Here is a 14,533-nt window from a genome sequence, read left to right on the forward strand (position 1 = left end):
CCTATTTTTGGCAAAAAGGTAACGTGGAAATCAAAAATAAATTAAACATTCGTTGATTCTGCTAACTCACTGTTTCAAGCTGTTCTATTTTCAAACCCAACCAATTTTGAAATATACAAATACGTTAGTCTTGGTCTGGGTGAACTGTTTCCACACTTCATCATTTACTGTACACTGCGAGCAGTCGTACTTTCTTCCTCAAATCACGCGCGCCATCGCGTTTGACACGCGCGCCATCGCGTTCGTCACGCGCTCTCGTTGCAGAACTTAGGAGAAGAAAAACGCTGCTCGCCGTCTATATTTACTGTGTTTTATATTCTTTACAGGCGGCCTTGAACTTTAAAGGAAACCTCCACTCTTGAAACAAATTAAAGTTAAATTGTTAAAAATACAATCTAACTTCATATCTCGTTGGAAAACACGAAATTACAGCGGTTACCAATAACACGCGACCTATCGCCTTCAAAAGACTCCGATAAAGCTGCGTTTTGGTGGACGTCAATCATAAAATTATTTTGAATTCGGAGACCATTTCAAGGTAACAGAACCAAGAAATTGAAAGTTTTATCCGCTGACAGATGGTAAACTTTATGAAAGTTGATTTCCAAGCAAGATTATCTAAAAAAATGGGCATTGTTTAAACGAAGCAGTTTTTTTTTATGAAACATTTGAAATCGCTACACCTGATAATAAATCAGCGATGCGTGCAAGTGAGTATATTATCACGTGCAGTGAAAATTGAACTTTTTAATTCAAAAATACCTTTTATTTGCGCTTGAGCTGGCTCGAGAATCAATTTAAATAAAGTTTACTTTCTCTTAGCGAGGTAAAATTGTTAGTTTCTTGCCGGGTTACCTTGCAATCTTGTCAGAATTCAAAATAATTTCAACGGCTTTTGTTTGATTGACGTCCACCAAAACGCAACTTTATCCGACTCTTTTGAATGCCGTAGGTCGCGTGTTATTGGTAACCGCTGTAAGATTTTTGTGTCGGACAAAAGAGGATTTAATTATCGCCTACTTTCCGTTTTAAATTTCCCGTGCGCTGCCATCACGCAGTATGGTTGCTCAATTGTTTCACTTCTGCTTACAACCTCGTTCCCAGGGTCTTCCTGGAAGAAGAGAGACCCTGGGAACGAGGTTGTTCTGCTTACTGACAATAACAGCAACTGTATGACGTCACAAAAAAAAAAAAAACGAAAATAGGCGATTTTAGCACACTGGAATGTTATTTCTACGTTTTAAACTAAAATTTAGAATGTAGACACTATTGCTAACACTTTACTGTCAATTCGTTGTCCGATTGGAGGTCCCTTTAAGGAGCTTTGTTGACTGTTCACACTAGGTGGAGTTTTAATAAATACTACGTAGCAGTCCCGTTTGAATGGTTGCCATTTCCGTTATCGTATTTCGATTCCGTGCTGGAGCGTGAGCGAAGTTCCCCTCTAGATTGGCGACCCTGCAGTCTGGAGCTGTTGCAACTACGTTCAGCAATATTTGAGCTTTGCTCAGCGCAATTGAAATCATTTTCCGCTGTGCTAAGATCTTGTAGTCTTGTAGGTAGATTCTCGCTGTACTCACTGAAAACAACGCTGCATGAACCTTCTTTGTTGACAGATCTTGTGTCAGTTTTGCCATCCATTGCTGAAGCTATGACTGTAGGTGTTTCATCAACACTTCTAGCTGAAGATAAAACCGAAACTACGCGCTCAGATATCGTTGTGCTCCTGGATGTGGTTCTGGAGCTGCTGCCGATCAGTTTTGCGAGTATTTCGTCCGACAAACCAGTCTGAGGGAAATCAAAGTACAGTCTTAGATAAGCCTACATTCTAAAAAAACTCTTTAGTAACAGATCTAATCGGAAATCAGCGATGAAGCTCTCCTCCCCAGGAAAGATTGCGTGACGAAAGCGAAAGATAGCGTGACGAACCAAAAGAGATGGCTCTGCGAGCTTCTGCGAGGAAGGCTAGCCTTGTCAACAGCCTTTGCTTCGCATATAGCCTGCGAGCAAGCTCGCGTGGAAGATGAGGGGCAGGGAGGGGAGGAGCAGCTACTTCGCTTATAAATGTTGGGACATGGTTTTCACTTTCAGAGGCAGAGAAAAAGCTGCTTTCAACAAAATTTGGAAAGGAAATAAACTTGTAAAAATGTTATTTAACACAACCACCAGAAAAAATAATTGAAAGATTCTCAGGTCAGGTTGAAAAGCCCACAGTATGCACGTGTTACCTCAGATTCATCACCAGTCCCTCGATACAGAGCTTCAAGCTCGGCCTCAATAGCTTGCAATTTTGCTTTCATTTCTCTCATTTCTTTCTCTTCTCTGAGAATCCTCTCTCCGAGTCCTACAAAAAAGAATCAACGATCTTTAGAAAGGACAGTAAATAAGGGGATAGGGGGAATGACTCACCAACCTGTATTAAACAACAACAACAACAACAACAACAACTTTTATTTAAGGGGGCAATACACCTAAATTTGAATGAAATTTAAAGAGGTTTTAAGAAGGGATAGAGGAAAGAAAATGATTTTTGGAACACTAACAGACAGTTGATACCCACGCAAGAGCACCCCAGGTTGCTAGTGGACTAGCTTGGTATCCGTCTATTAATATTATTATTAACTTCAAATTCCAATTTTAAAACTTCACTAAATCTTCAATATTTCTTATTTCTCTTAATTTTACCAATCTTTCTAGAAAAACTACTACTCCCAAATATACCCAAAAATCACCCAAAAATTCACAAAATACCCCACAACACAGATTCACGATATGATGATAGGGTTTTTGAATTGCTTGAAACGCGAACGAGATATTTCCATTAAAGCCATGTCAAGTGGCGGAAAAATGGCGTTCAGGAGTAACTCCCCCTTAAATCATGGCGGGTTTTCTAAAAGCAAATATAGCTTATGGGGCCGTGTTATAAGTAATTGAAAAATTATTAAAATTGAGTGTGGTCAGTAAAAGGTGAAATATGTACAATAAAACAAATACACAGAATTAATAACAATTAATAAAAAACAAAATCGCTGTCAATTCGGGACAGCCCGTTTGTGGTGACTCTTCATTAAAGTTCAGGTTTCTGAGGGCGTGAGACTTTTTTGCCCTTTTGGCATAATCCCTGGCGCTGACGAACGTGTTTAAATTAAGGTTACCGTATTTACTCGAATAAGCGCCGCCGCGCTTATTTAATTTTTCGTGTCTCGCGTGCGGCGCTTATTCGAGGGCGGCGTCTATTCGACGGCGGCTCTTATTTAAAAGGCTCATACCACAAAGACAAAACATTTTGATTGACGAAATTAATTTCCTTCATGAGTACAGCAACCGCTGACAATCCCCTTACTGCTACAGTTACAGGGAAGAGAAAGAGGGAGGTTGGGCTTGTCGTACCGGCAAAGTTTACAGCCTTCACGCAAGAACTGAAGAACGCGAACATTTTGAAGAGCGAACTGAATGAAAGAGCATCAAGATATACTCACTTCGAACTGAAAAACATCACTTTTAGTCTATTCATGAAAATAAATTCCCATTGCTGGCTTAGAATTGCATTGCAGGGATTACAGTGTATTTTTATTATTTTATGGAAATAGTCGAATAAGCGCCGCACCGGAGCTGCGGCGCTTATTCGAGGACGGCGCTTATTAACCAGTCTGCTCCGTGTGCGGCGCTTAATCGAGGGCGGCGCTTATTAACCAGTCTGCTCCGTGTGCGGCGCTTAATCGAGGGCGGCGCTTATTCGAGTAAATACGGTACTTACTTACTTACTCGCTTACTTATTAGTTTGTAAAGAAACTGTGGTACTGCGTCGGTGGGGGAGTGGACACGAATGTTTGGTTTATCAACAGAGTTGATAAGGTAAGATAGATACGAGTACTGACCTTTCGAGCGTTAGCCCTTCGTCAGAGCAAATGGAAAAAACCTGACAAAGGGCTAACGCTCAAAACATCAGCACTCGAATCTTTTTACGGTGGCCAAATTACTTTATCAATTCTGTTGATAAAACCTAGACTATAGAAAAGGCGTTATTATTATTATTTTTTTGCGTTTCTCAGGTGAGCGGAGGCAAGCGCGAGGCGAGCGCAGAAGAGTGGTAAAAAGAACAGGCATTGTTTTGTGTTTTTCAGGCGAGAGGAGGCAAGCGCGAGGCGTAATTCGCGCTCCGCGCGAAGACAAAACCAAACATTTGTTTACAAGGAACAGCCGACCTCTCTTTGGCAGATAGTGGAATACATTACTGACTTACCAATGTTCTCAACATCTTGCATCCTTGATCCCACCTGAAAATGTATAATAATTTATGAAGTTTCAACTGGTAATAGTTCTCACTAAATCTGCCCCCGCTTTTTTGCTGATTGAAAACAATTAAATATTATTATTCTATGTTATCCTGCACGGGTATCCTGCAGTGGACGTAACAAGATGGCGCTTTTGTGGTCTTTAGTCAGACATGTAATACTTCATCGTCGTCCGTTTTTTCAGTCGTGGAAATGGTATCTCTGCTTCAGGTGTATGCAACTACCTACGTACGCGGGGGCTTCTAAGGAGCCTCCTCAGGGGCCAAAACACTGCGGGGGCAATAATTAATTAGACTGACTATAATTTAGCATTACTTGTGGAGAATACTCTAATTGTCCAAGAGGTTTCCAAGACTCCTGGGTGCTGAGCAAGTCCATTTCTTCCTGAGGTACAAGATCCTGGAGCTTACTACAAAGAACAAAACACGTTTTTATCTCCTGACGTTTCACCAAATTACACTCTTTTCTTATAAGACCTTTTTTTATAAGAACGTTGAGGCTGAGATTAACTAAAATTTAAGAACATACTAAGAACATTACCCAGGCTGAGAGTCAGTTAAGAACATTTTTATTATGAACAAATTTTTTTTTAAAATGAAAAGTATACATACGGATAAAATAATACAGGTAAAAATTCAGTCTTTATTGTCCAATTGACCCAAATAATAGGTGTCTTGGTCACGTCCTCATAGATTTATTGAAATATTATAACAGATAACTTTAATAAGAATATCTTAAGAACTTTTCAGGCTCAAATTGCGAAAAATAATAAGAACTTTCAGCCTCAGCCTCAAAATTAGACGTTGTTATATAAAAAAGAGTGTAATTGGAGGTGTTCAGAAGGCATAGCACAAAGATGACGGAGAAGGAAACATTAAAGAGAACGGAAAGGGAGCAGATTTGGAGGACGCTTTCCGTTTGTCCGCAAAACTGGCCGGCTTGACCAGCCAGTCTGTAAACCGAATGTGTCATTTTAAAGGGAGGGTGCTGCAAAATCTTGAAAAATAATTGCTTCGAAAATGGTACGCGCAATTTTGAAGAAATTCGAAGGACTATAATAAAGCTTATTCTCCAAATTGGAACAGTCCGTTTACGAACTCACCGGGCCGGCCAGTTCTAACAAATAGAAAACGCACGGAGAAGATTGGGGTTAGGTTCAGAAAAGAAGCTGAACGTGTACTAACGGCCATCAGAATTTAAACAACACCTGTCTATATCAGCAAGCGATGCTATTGATTCACTATCTAAAGTGAAGCCTTCACCAGCGGGCAGAGCGGACAATCCTTCAGAATATGCATTCTAGGAAAAAATAGATTAATTACATCAGCAAAACAGACTTTTAGTTTAAAGGTTATCACGTTATGTTGTTTCCTAAGACGAAATTTTGTTGTGAGTACAGACGTAAATTTAGCTGGCTTTACGTACGTAAACAAAATCAGAAGCGACGTATGAACGGCTTGCGTAAGCGTAAAAAGTTGAGCGTTGTTCAACTTTTTGCGCGCACGCGGCTCACACATCGCTTCTTATTTTATTTACGTACGGATTTACGTCTGTACGCACGTAAAATTTACGCGTCAGTGGAAATCAACCTTTAGTCAGAGACCTTTATCACGGTATTTGAAATTTCGATGTAGCCCAGCCCCCAGTTGTTCAAAGAGCGGATAATTTTATCCACTGGATAGGTCGCCATCCGGCAGACAAAATATGAGCAGGATTTTCCCGATAGCCCTATAATTTTTGAATAGAGTAGAAGCATATGTCAAATTTAAGTATGGAATTGTCTGGAAAACTTGCCAAAAGCGTTAGCTAGAGTAGTGCTCCGCTGGATAGCGACTTATCCAGTGGATAAAGTTATCCGCTCCTTGAACAACTGGGGCCAGATAAAGAAAAAACATTTTACAATAACTGTCAAATTTCCCGCGCGCTTTTTGGCTCGTAGCTGTTGTTTATAAGAGTACAGACAACAAAAGCGACGTCAGATGTAACGCGCGCGCTTTCAGCCAATTCCGCTCGTACTTTTTCCATGTTATTGTAAAAAAACTGGTCTACTATTTTACAGACCATAAAAGGAAGCCACAAAATGTTCAAAACTTGGCAGTGAAACCATTCGCCTGTGGCTCGTGGTTCCACTTGAGTTTTGAACGTTTTATGACGTCATTTTATGGTCTATTTAGAGTATAGACCATAAAAAACTGCCGTTGATTTGTTAATTGACACTGCTGAAAAGAGGACTTTAAAATTAGTAATAAAGCCAAGCTTTAGCTTTTAGAGTCTTGTACCTTAAAATAACGAAAATACAGTTCCGTAAATTCAGGAATTTTTGCAGACGTCTGTATGGAAACGGGCAAAACTTGCCCGTTTCCATACAACACCTATAAAATTTTCAGACTCAGCGAAACTATGACATGTACTTCGCTACTCATTGAATTCCTTTTCAGGGGCACTGCCAATGAATTTTTTTATCTGCTTTGGTCAACACTTTTCAAATATTTTACAACGTTCTTTTTGTCTAACATGAAATTGCTCTTAGATAATCCGAAGGAAAAAGAATACATTAGGTGATCGATAATATTTTTTAAGCGAATTCTTCAAAATACACAGGAAGAACTTGAAGAAAAAGTGGCTAATTTTTTCAAAGTGCAATTCATTTCCATTCTAGCCATCCACAGCCACAGAAAATTAATACTAGTTTCCATGTACTAGTAGGGTAACTATTGACAAAACAGAATCATTGGCATAAAATTAATAAAAAGTGAGACTAAAAATAGGTGACACTGCCCCTTTTAGGACACCATAGCATGCATAGCAAGTTTTTTCATGGCGTTGTATGAGTTTTTCGCTGTTTGAACACGCAAAGTTGGGACGAGAGCAAAAACAACTGAGGAAGGGGGAGGGTAAAATTACCCCTCCTCTGTTTCTTTTGCTCTTGCCCTGGTATTGGCGCAGCCAAAAAGTGAAGAACACACAAAACCCAACGAAAATAAAATGCTTGCTATGTAGGCTAAGGACACCAAGACTCAGCACATGTACTTTGATAGACACTACAGAATTTTGTTGGATGTTCAAACAGTCTTGTTGTGGAAGTTACCTCAACCATCAGCAGATCTGTTTCATCTGACAGTAATTCGTCCAAACGTTTCTTCTCTGCTTCAGTCATTGGAATCACGTTCCCTGCATCGGCAGCCAGCTTAAAACAAAAACAGTCATCATATATTAACATGTGAATCTGTAATAGTCAAAGAGCTGTTTTTAATCTGGTTTGGTGAACAAACTACAGGTTCCGAAAATGTAATATTTAGATTTTCCATTATCAGTGTGTTTGGATCAAAGCTGCAGGGCGTTCTGAAAATACCGCAAGGTGATATGAAGTTTTTTTTAAGAAAAAAAATTACCCATTCAGCATTCATTATGGCTTTAATATTTGTACAAAGGCCAAATCATAGAGGCAGATGTACAACATTTACTTAAGTCTTATTTTATCACTCTTATGTCTGACAAACATTAAACTTAGAAGCATTTGTAACTATACAAACTACCTTTTCCATCTTGGTGTGTGCGTAACTTTTAATACGGCACGTTAAACATAAGAACCACAGCAGCTGTGTGACATCCACTACGTACCTCAATGTTCCGCTTCACAAAATTCTGTTCTTTTCCTTTTGTTTTGGATTTTTTACTTCCTTTTCTCTTGCGTGTCCTTTTCGAGTTTTTACTTTCCACTTCATCAATATCTTGTTCTGCCCATGAATCACAACTGGAGCTGATACCTAAGAACAATCCAGCTGTACCATAAGTTAGAGTTTATCAGGCATGATCGAGTAACAAGTTAAGTTAAGTTATCTGCTGTGTTTGGCGTCACAGACTTAATGAATTTCATGTATACTGCAGTATAAATCCATTACTTTTGATGTGCTCTTGCTGAGCTCCACAAACCCAGACCTGACTTAAATATAAAGCCTTTCACTCCCAGGAGTGATCAATGTGTAATTTCTTGTTACATCATCAACACATTGTTAACCAGACAGGTGATGAGAATAAAGAAAATCATCAACTAGGTGATATTGTTGAATGATGTAACACCAAATTTTGTGAACTGACTTTCTAAAAAAATGTATGGCAGTCAGTTAAGAGAATAACATTCAGATCATGGGAGTGGAAGGGCTTAACATTTGCATACAGCCATCACTGTTTATCAATAATTTTTAAACCAATTATTCCTTACCTGATGCTCCTAGTGTCCACAGCTGGCTTCTTGAAAGAGTTCTGATTCATTTACTACATGTATGTTAGTTTAAGGGCCCTAGATAGCAACACCTTTGTTTTTGAGAATGATGATTATTCTAGAAAGTGACGCAGGCATACTCGGAAAAAAGAAATCCGAGTGCTCCTATCAGGAGTCGAACCTAAGACCTTCCGATTACTAGTTCGGATGCTCTACCACTGAGCTACAGGAGACTCGTGGGAGCTAAGGCCATTAAACTAGGTTCATGGGACAAACATCCTGCATACTGCTAGGATTTGAATGTCGAACGTGTGGTATATGAAAGAAATGTGATGGTAAATTTCCAGCCTGGTGAATGAATGAGAATGATGATTATTCTAGAAAGTGACGCGGGCATACTCGGAAAAAAGAAATCTGAGTGCTCCTATCAGGAGTCGAACCTAAGACCTTCCGATTACTAGTTCGGATGCTCTACCACTGAGCTACAGGAGACTCGTGGGAGCTAAGGCCATTAAACTAGGTTCATGGGACAAACATCCTGCATACTGCTAGGATTTGAATGTCGAACGTGTGGTATATGAAAGAAATGTGATGGTCAATTTCCAGCCTGGTGAATGAATGAGAATGATGATTATTCTAGAAAGTGACGTCACTTTCTAGAATAATCATCATTCTCATTCATTCACCAGGCTGGAAATTTACCATCACATTTCTTTCACCTTTGTTTTTGTTTATATGCGAGAGTTTGGCTATGATATTTCATTCGGAGCATGTCGAAATGAACAAAATCACTGTGAAACTACTAATTAAAAGATAATGAAACATACCTTCAGGAACACAACTTCGCTTCACCATGCAATATCAATAATTTCAATGGCATCGAAAATGGCGAAGGTTGACTAGGGTCCTTTTAATGCATATCATTTGTTGTTGATTATTCTCATGCAACAGTGCCAAACACACGTACCTCTGTCTGAAGGTGAGGAGATGTTGTCACGCTCTTTAACAAGAGGCTGAGTAGCAAACAATGGTGTGGTAGGGACTGATTCAATTTCATCTGAAAAGCAAATTAAAAGTTATTGTGTATAGCTTGATGTTAATAATGAATTAATAAACACAGTGAGAGCTCTTGATGAGTATTCCAACTATTTATTGTTCTGTAAAGTTTTTAAACTGTATTACATGTAGGTAGTGATGTACATTAAACCGCAAAAATTTCAGATGCATTTAATTTTGGACGGACAACTTTCAGACTGAATTTTCTTGATTTTGGACAAAATTCAGATACCATGATACAAGGAACTACTAAATAAATACAAAGTAAGGTGACAAAATAAAAAAAAAAATGGACAACAAAAAATTTCGGACAGGTTTATTTTCGAACAACTTTTTATCGAAAATTAAATAAGCGTCCAAGATTTTTTGGGTTTTATGTAATCTGATGTTGTGTTAGGCGATTCAGTAATTCAGGAAGCTGGTAATTTTATATTCAACAGAAAAATATATTTTTTCTTAGCTCACACTAATTTTTCCCAGGTTTCCTTGGACCTACTCTGTCTGCATATTACTCCTGTTATGTTAGAGTCAAAAAGCAGATTTTTGAAGTTGTGTGATGCAAATGTTCAAGTACAAGGTTAAAAATATTAAACTTATTTTAACAATATACCTTAGGCTTTATTCAGGCTTTATTCAGCACATAATTCTTAAATACACTGAAAAATATTTTTTACCCCCATCCCCAGTGGTGAAAAATGACAATGAAGAAGAGGCAGTAACATCAAAATGTTTGGTAAGAAAATTCTTCTCAGTTCAGTTGCAGCAGTCTCTGGGTTGTTGTAGAAACGAAGATTAAAATCTCTTGAGTACCTTTCAAGAGAAACCAGCCTTTTCATTTTGTAAGTGCTGCTGATGTCTTCTGAAAACTTCTCCAGGTCACTTTCAATGTACAAAAATTAACTATTCTTCTCATTTATCATAATAATAAATGAAGTAAGGAGCACAATATTAGTTAACCTAGATGTGCTCCCCCCCTCCTCTTTAGTACATGTAATATATTAATTTACAAACTTAATATTTTAATTAACATAATGTTATTATGTGCTAAGTGGAGGAAATAAAGAAAATACTCAAAAAGTATTTTATATGTAAAGTATTCTAAACAGTTGTAAATAATTAATGTTTTAATTTATTTTCTTATCAGGAGATAAACTAGAAAGGGAAAACCTCATTTATCTCCTTGTCACTTGGATTTGTGAATAAACGGCTATTATTATTATTATTATTATTATTATTATTATTATTATTATTATTAATGATATGATGATAATGATCTCATTAACAGATTACCTGTTTGGTTCTCATCAGTTGGTGGACCAAGAGCCAATAGATGACCAACACCCAGCTCAATTTTTCCATGTCCTTCCTGTTCTCTTAGCTGGTCCAGTTGGAGAATTTCTTCTCTCCATTTCTTTTCCAGTTGCTTTCGGTGAGTTTTGACATCTTTTTCTTTCTGTTTGTTGCAAGAATAAAATATTGCACATTATTATCTCAATGACAACAAGCAGATTAAAAAAATGTAAACGTAATTTGTTTTCCTAATGGGAGTGAGTGGCTGACTACACAGGCTATTTGTCTACCCAATGAGCACCAAAGACCTCTCCACTGAGAAAATTGTTTAAAAGGTGTCTGTACATTCCAGGTCAAATTGAATTTGGAAGTGTTGGTTTTAGTGGAGGGAAGAAAACTGGAGAACCTGGAGAAAAACCCTCTGTGTCTACAGCTTCCCCTTCCTTGTGTTTCAAACTCAAACACAAGTAGGTCCCTACTTCCCTACTTTTTGTAATAATTATTTTTACATGTAACTGATTGGACTGACCAGTCAAGTGGTATAATAAGCCTCTACATAATTTAATATTTCTATTGCGCAGATTAACAAATAATTTGATCAAATGCACATTACAATATGAATAAATCTGAAATAAGAATGAGATAATATAATAATATAATAACAGACATAAATATGGCTAGTAAATACTAAAAAAAACTAAATATAATGACTAAATAATACAAACATAACTCTCGATAATGCAAACCTCAGTGGACAGTTTTAATACCTTTAATTTATCTGCTAGAATTGCATCCAGTTTCCGTATTTTCTCCAATCCTTTCCTTATTTTGGGATCCAGTTCTGCCTCCAGACTGTTTTCATCCTCAGTCTCTGTATGTTTGACAACATGACCATTTTTGTCCGCTGTGCTTTCTTCCATGGCATCATCTTCTTCTTCATCTACATTTTCATCAGTAACACTGCTCTGTGCTGTTATGTTCCTTTCAAATATATCTTCAATGACTACATCATCCTCCATGGGAGATATGATCTGCTACAGAGGTACAAGTAAAAGAACACAGATTTACGAAGGGTTAGGCTAGAGTTACCTTCCAACACATAATTAACTTCAACATCCAAACATTTAAAAATGTTTTAAAACAATTGCTGTCTGCCTTAATGTTTATTGAAATCACCCATTGCATTGATCAATATGAAGTACAAATTAATATAATGTGAAAGGAAAAATAATGGTTCTACCTACCAGGTCATCTCCTGAGTCAACATCTTCATCTAGGTTTATTGCAACAACTACACAAAACAAAAAACATTGTAAGATGCTTCATGCGTGGGCCATAAATCACCGGGAAAAGACGAGGATTCATAACTTACAGTACGGACCTCAAACTCAGTGAGTAAGAGGTATATACACTTTGTTACCCATTATATAACTCTATTCATGCTCACCGTTATTGATAGAGGGTTATTGTCCCTTTTCCTGAGGAACGTAGTGCGACAGCGATATGCACTAAAGGTATGCGCGAAATACTTAACAAACAAAGATAACGACTCAAGCTGGCGTTATTGAGGGGAACACTGCCTTGCGGTAGGTTAGTCAATGCGACTTCCGGTTTGCATGACAAAAACAACCTCACTTATCTCCCCAGCACCACGAGCTGAATGGTAGTTTATTAAAGCAAGGAACGCAAACAACCCATCCGCAAATGGGAGGGTGGGAGGGAAAAAACGTTTTACAAATTGACAGCAAATAGTGAGTACACTGCACAACAGAACTGCAAATTGAACCTTGAACAGTTTGCTTGGGCTTTTATAGCTAGACAGTGTCTGCTTACTTAGCCAGTAGTTTAAGCTGTACTATACAGCAGCTTGGCTTTACACGTGTACTTAACAAGTTATGGATGAGGCCTTAATACTTTCGGCCAATGCAAATAAATGTTACAATAAGCTAAGGACAACAAAGCCATAATGTTGTGAGCTAAGCTACAACGAAACTATTGATTTTGCTGACCTTGGAAGCATGACTAACACAGTAGTTCCATTGAAAACAACCCGCTATGAATGGCTCACTGAGAACGAGTAACGCACGCAAGTCACGTTCCATTAACAATATTTTACTGATCTGTCCGTAAAATCTAATTTAAAGCATGGCAGTGGTTCATGTATTACAGTGCAACGAACTCAACCGGGGCCACCCAACATCGATCAGCCAATCACAGGTCACGTTAACAACAAAGGAGTCTGCCTTTGGTAGATTGTAAACCAATCAAAAACGAGAACATTTCAAAGTGTAGGTTTTTTCAGTGGCCCCGGTTGAGTTCATTTCGCTGTAATGTATGGGGGCAGTGCTGAATTCTTTCCTAAAACTTTTTTACAGTTAGCTTTATTAAAAACCGGTTTTCCTTACCCTCTGGAGGAAGCTCCTCTAGGAATCCCATCACTTGGCTATGTTTCTGGAAGAGTCATCAAACGACTTACTACAAGTGATAGTTAACCCCTTACACCCCTAATATCAAAGAACAAATTCTCCTATCCTGTCCCTATACTTTTCTTCTACAAGTACTGTGAAGAGGTTATTAAAATATCAAGGAAATTCAACTTGGGTGATCATATCCTTAATTCTTATGACCTCAGGGGTTGAAAAAGCATTGATATTACAAGGAGAAATTTGATGCTGATCACTGTTAGGGCTTAAAGGGAAGAAAAGCACAGATGTGTTCCACTGTGAGGTGGTAGTGAACACGGAGGGTTCTCTGCTATTTTTTCACTGGAAATCCAAATGGAACATACTACATGTATAGCTACAATCGTGAACAAAAATCATTAAGAAAACTGTGAATTTTGCACATATATTTCAATCTACCTTAAAGAAAACACCGCTTGGAAAGTAACAGACCTTCACTCCCCCCTCCCCCTAACTCAATGTTGCTCTGAAGGCCGGATGATGACCCAGCCTTTTTCTCAGCGACAGAGCAACATTGATGAGGGGGAGGGGGGGGGGGGGGGGGGGGGCTGCGTGGTTGACATATCATTGTAGTGCTCGAATTTGGAGATTAACTAACAGTTTCTTATCAGTTTTGTCCACGATTGTAGCTAATGTACATTATATGGTTGCCCTGTAAACACATAATTTTCCTTAACTGCAAAAAGAGCAGTGAAACAACATTAGAGCGATACTTAACCATTCCAATACAACTGTAGTAGCACATTGTTTGAAGAACATGTCATACTTACGTGAGATGACTTCAGATCCCTGCTAGCTCTTGTATTTATGTCACAGCTTGCAGGTCTACTGATAGACTCCAAACTGAAAACAATTTACAACCCAAAGAAATAAATTAATCCCCTCAAAAAGGGTAGATTTTTCTTCTAGAATACACTCAGAAAGAGGGACCTTTCAAAGGGTTGAATACTAAATAACAGGAAGAATAAACTAACCTTCCTTCTGACACAATTTCCATGTCAACTTCGTTTCAGGTTCGTCTGATAACCCAGAAGGGAAGAAAACTTTTCTTCACATTGCAACAGTTCCTCATCCTTTCTATGCTTTAAAAATACGGCTAAATTCGCATTAAAAAGAAGTGAGATATGTTCTACCACGCATCTATAAGCACAATATGTTATAACGGTTGCAAAAAGCTCAGTTTTTAGGTAGTAAACAAAACCTACTAC

At 38.2% G+C, this 14,533-nt stretch overlaps 1 protein-coding gene and 1 long non-coding RNA gene across 2 annotated transcripts in view; both read right to left on the reverse strand.

Moving 5' to 3' along the window:
• Window positions 1–14,533, reverse strand: part of LOC146459109 (uncharacterized) — a 76,217-nt gene that overhangs the window by 1,838 nt on the left and 59,846 nt on the right. The gene's annotated exons all lie outside the window — the stretch shown is intronic.
• On the reverse strand, window positions 1,153–14,437 carry LOC146459110 (fibrous sheath-interacting protein 1-like). Its single transcript, XM_085090047.1, has 14 exons — window positions 14,300–14,437; window positions 14,096–14,168; window positions 13,269–13,314; window positions 12,108–12,154; window positions 11,631–11,897; window positions 10,864–11,026; window positions 9,485–9,574; window positions 7,917–8,062; window positions 7,384–7,482; window positions 5,503–5,594; window positions 4,611–4,704; window positions 4,244–4,277; window positions 2,229–2,344; window positions 1,153–1,788 (listed from the first exon to the last, which is right to left on the reverse strand). Exons 1-14 carry the CDS (start codon window positions 14,320–14,322, stop codon window positions 1,363–1,365), a joined length of 1,716 nt encoding a protein of 571 aa, XP_084946173.1. The 5' UTR covers window positions 14,323–14,437; the 3' UTR covers window positions 1,153–1,362.

The sequence above is a fragment of the Pavona decussata genome, unplaced genomic scaffold, assembly GCF_977016875.1.
Source record: "Pavona decussata unplaced genomic scaffold, jaPavDecu1.1 SCAFFOLD_223, whole genome shotgun sequence".
NCBI classification, from domain to species: Eukaryota; Metazoa; Cnidaria; class Anthozoa; order Scleractinia; family Agariciidae; genus Pavona; species Pavona decussata.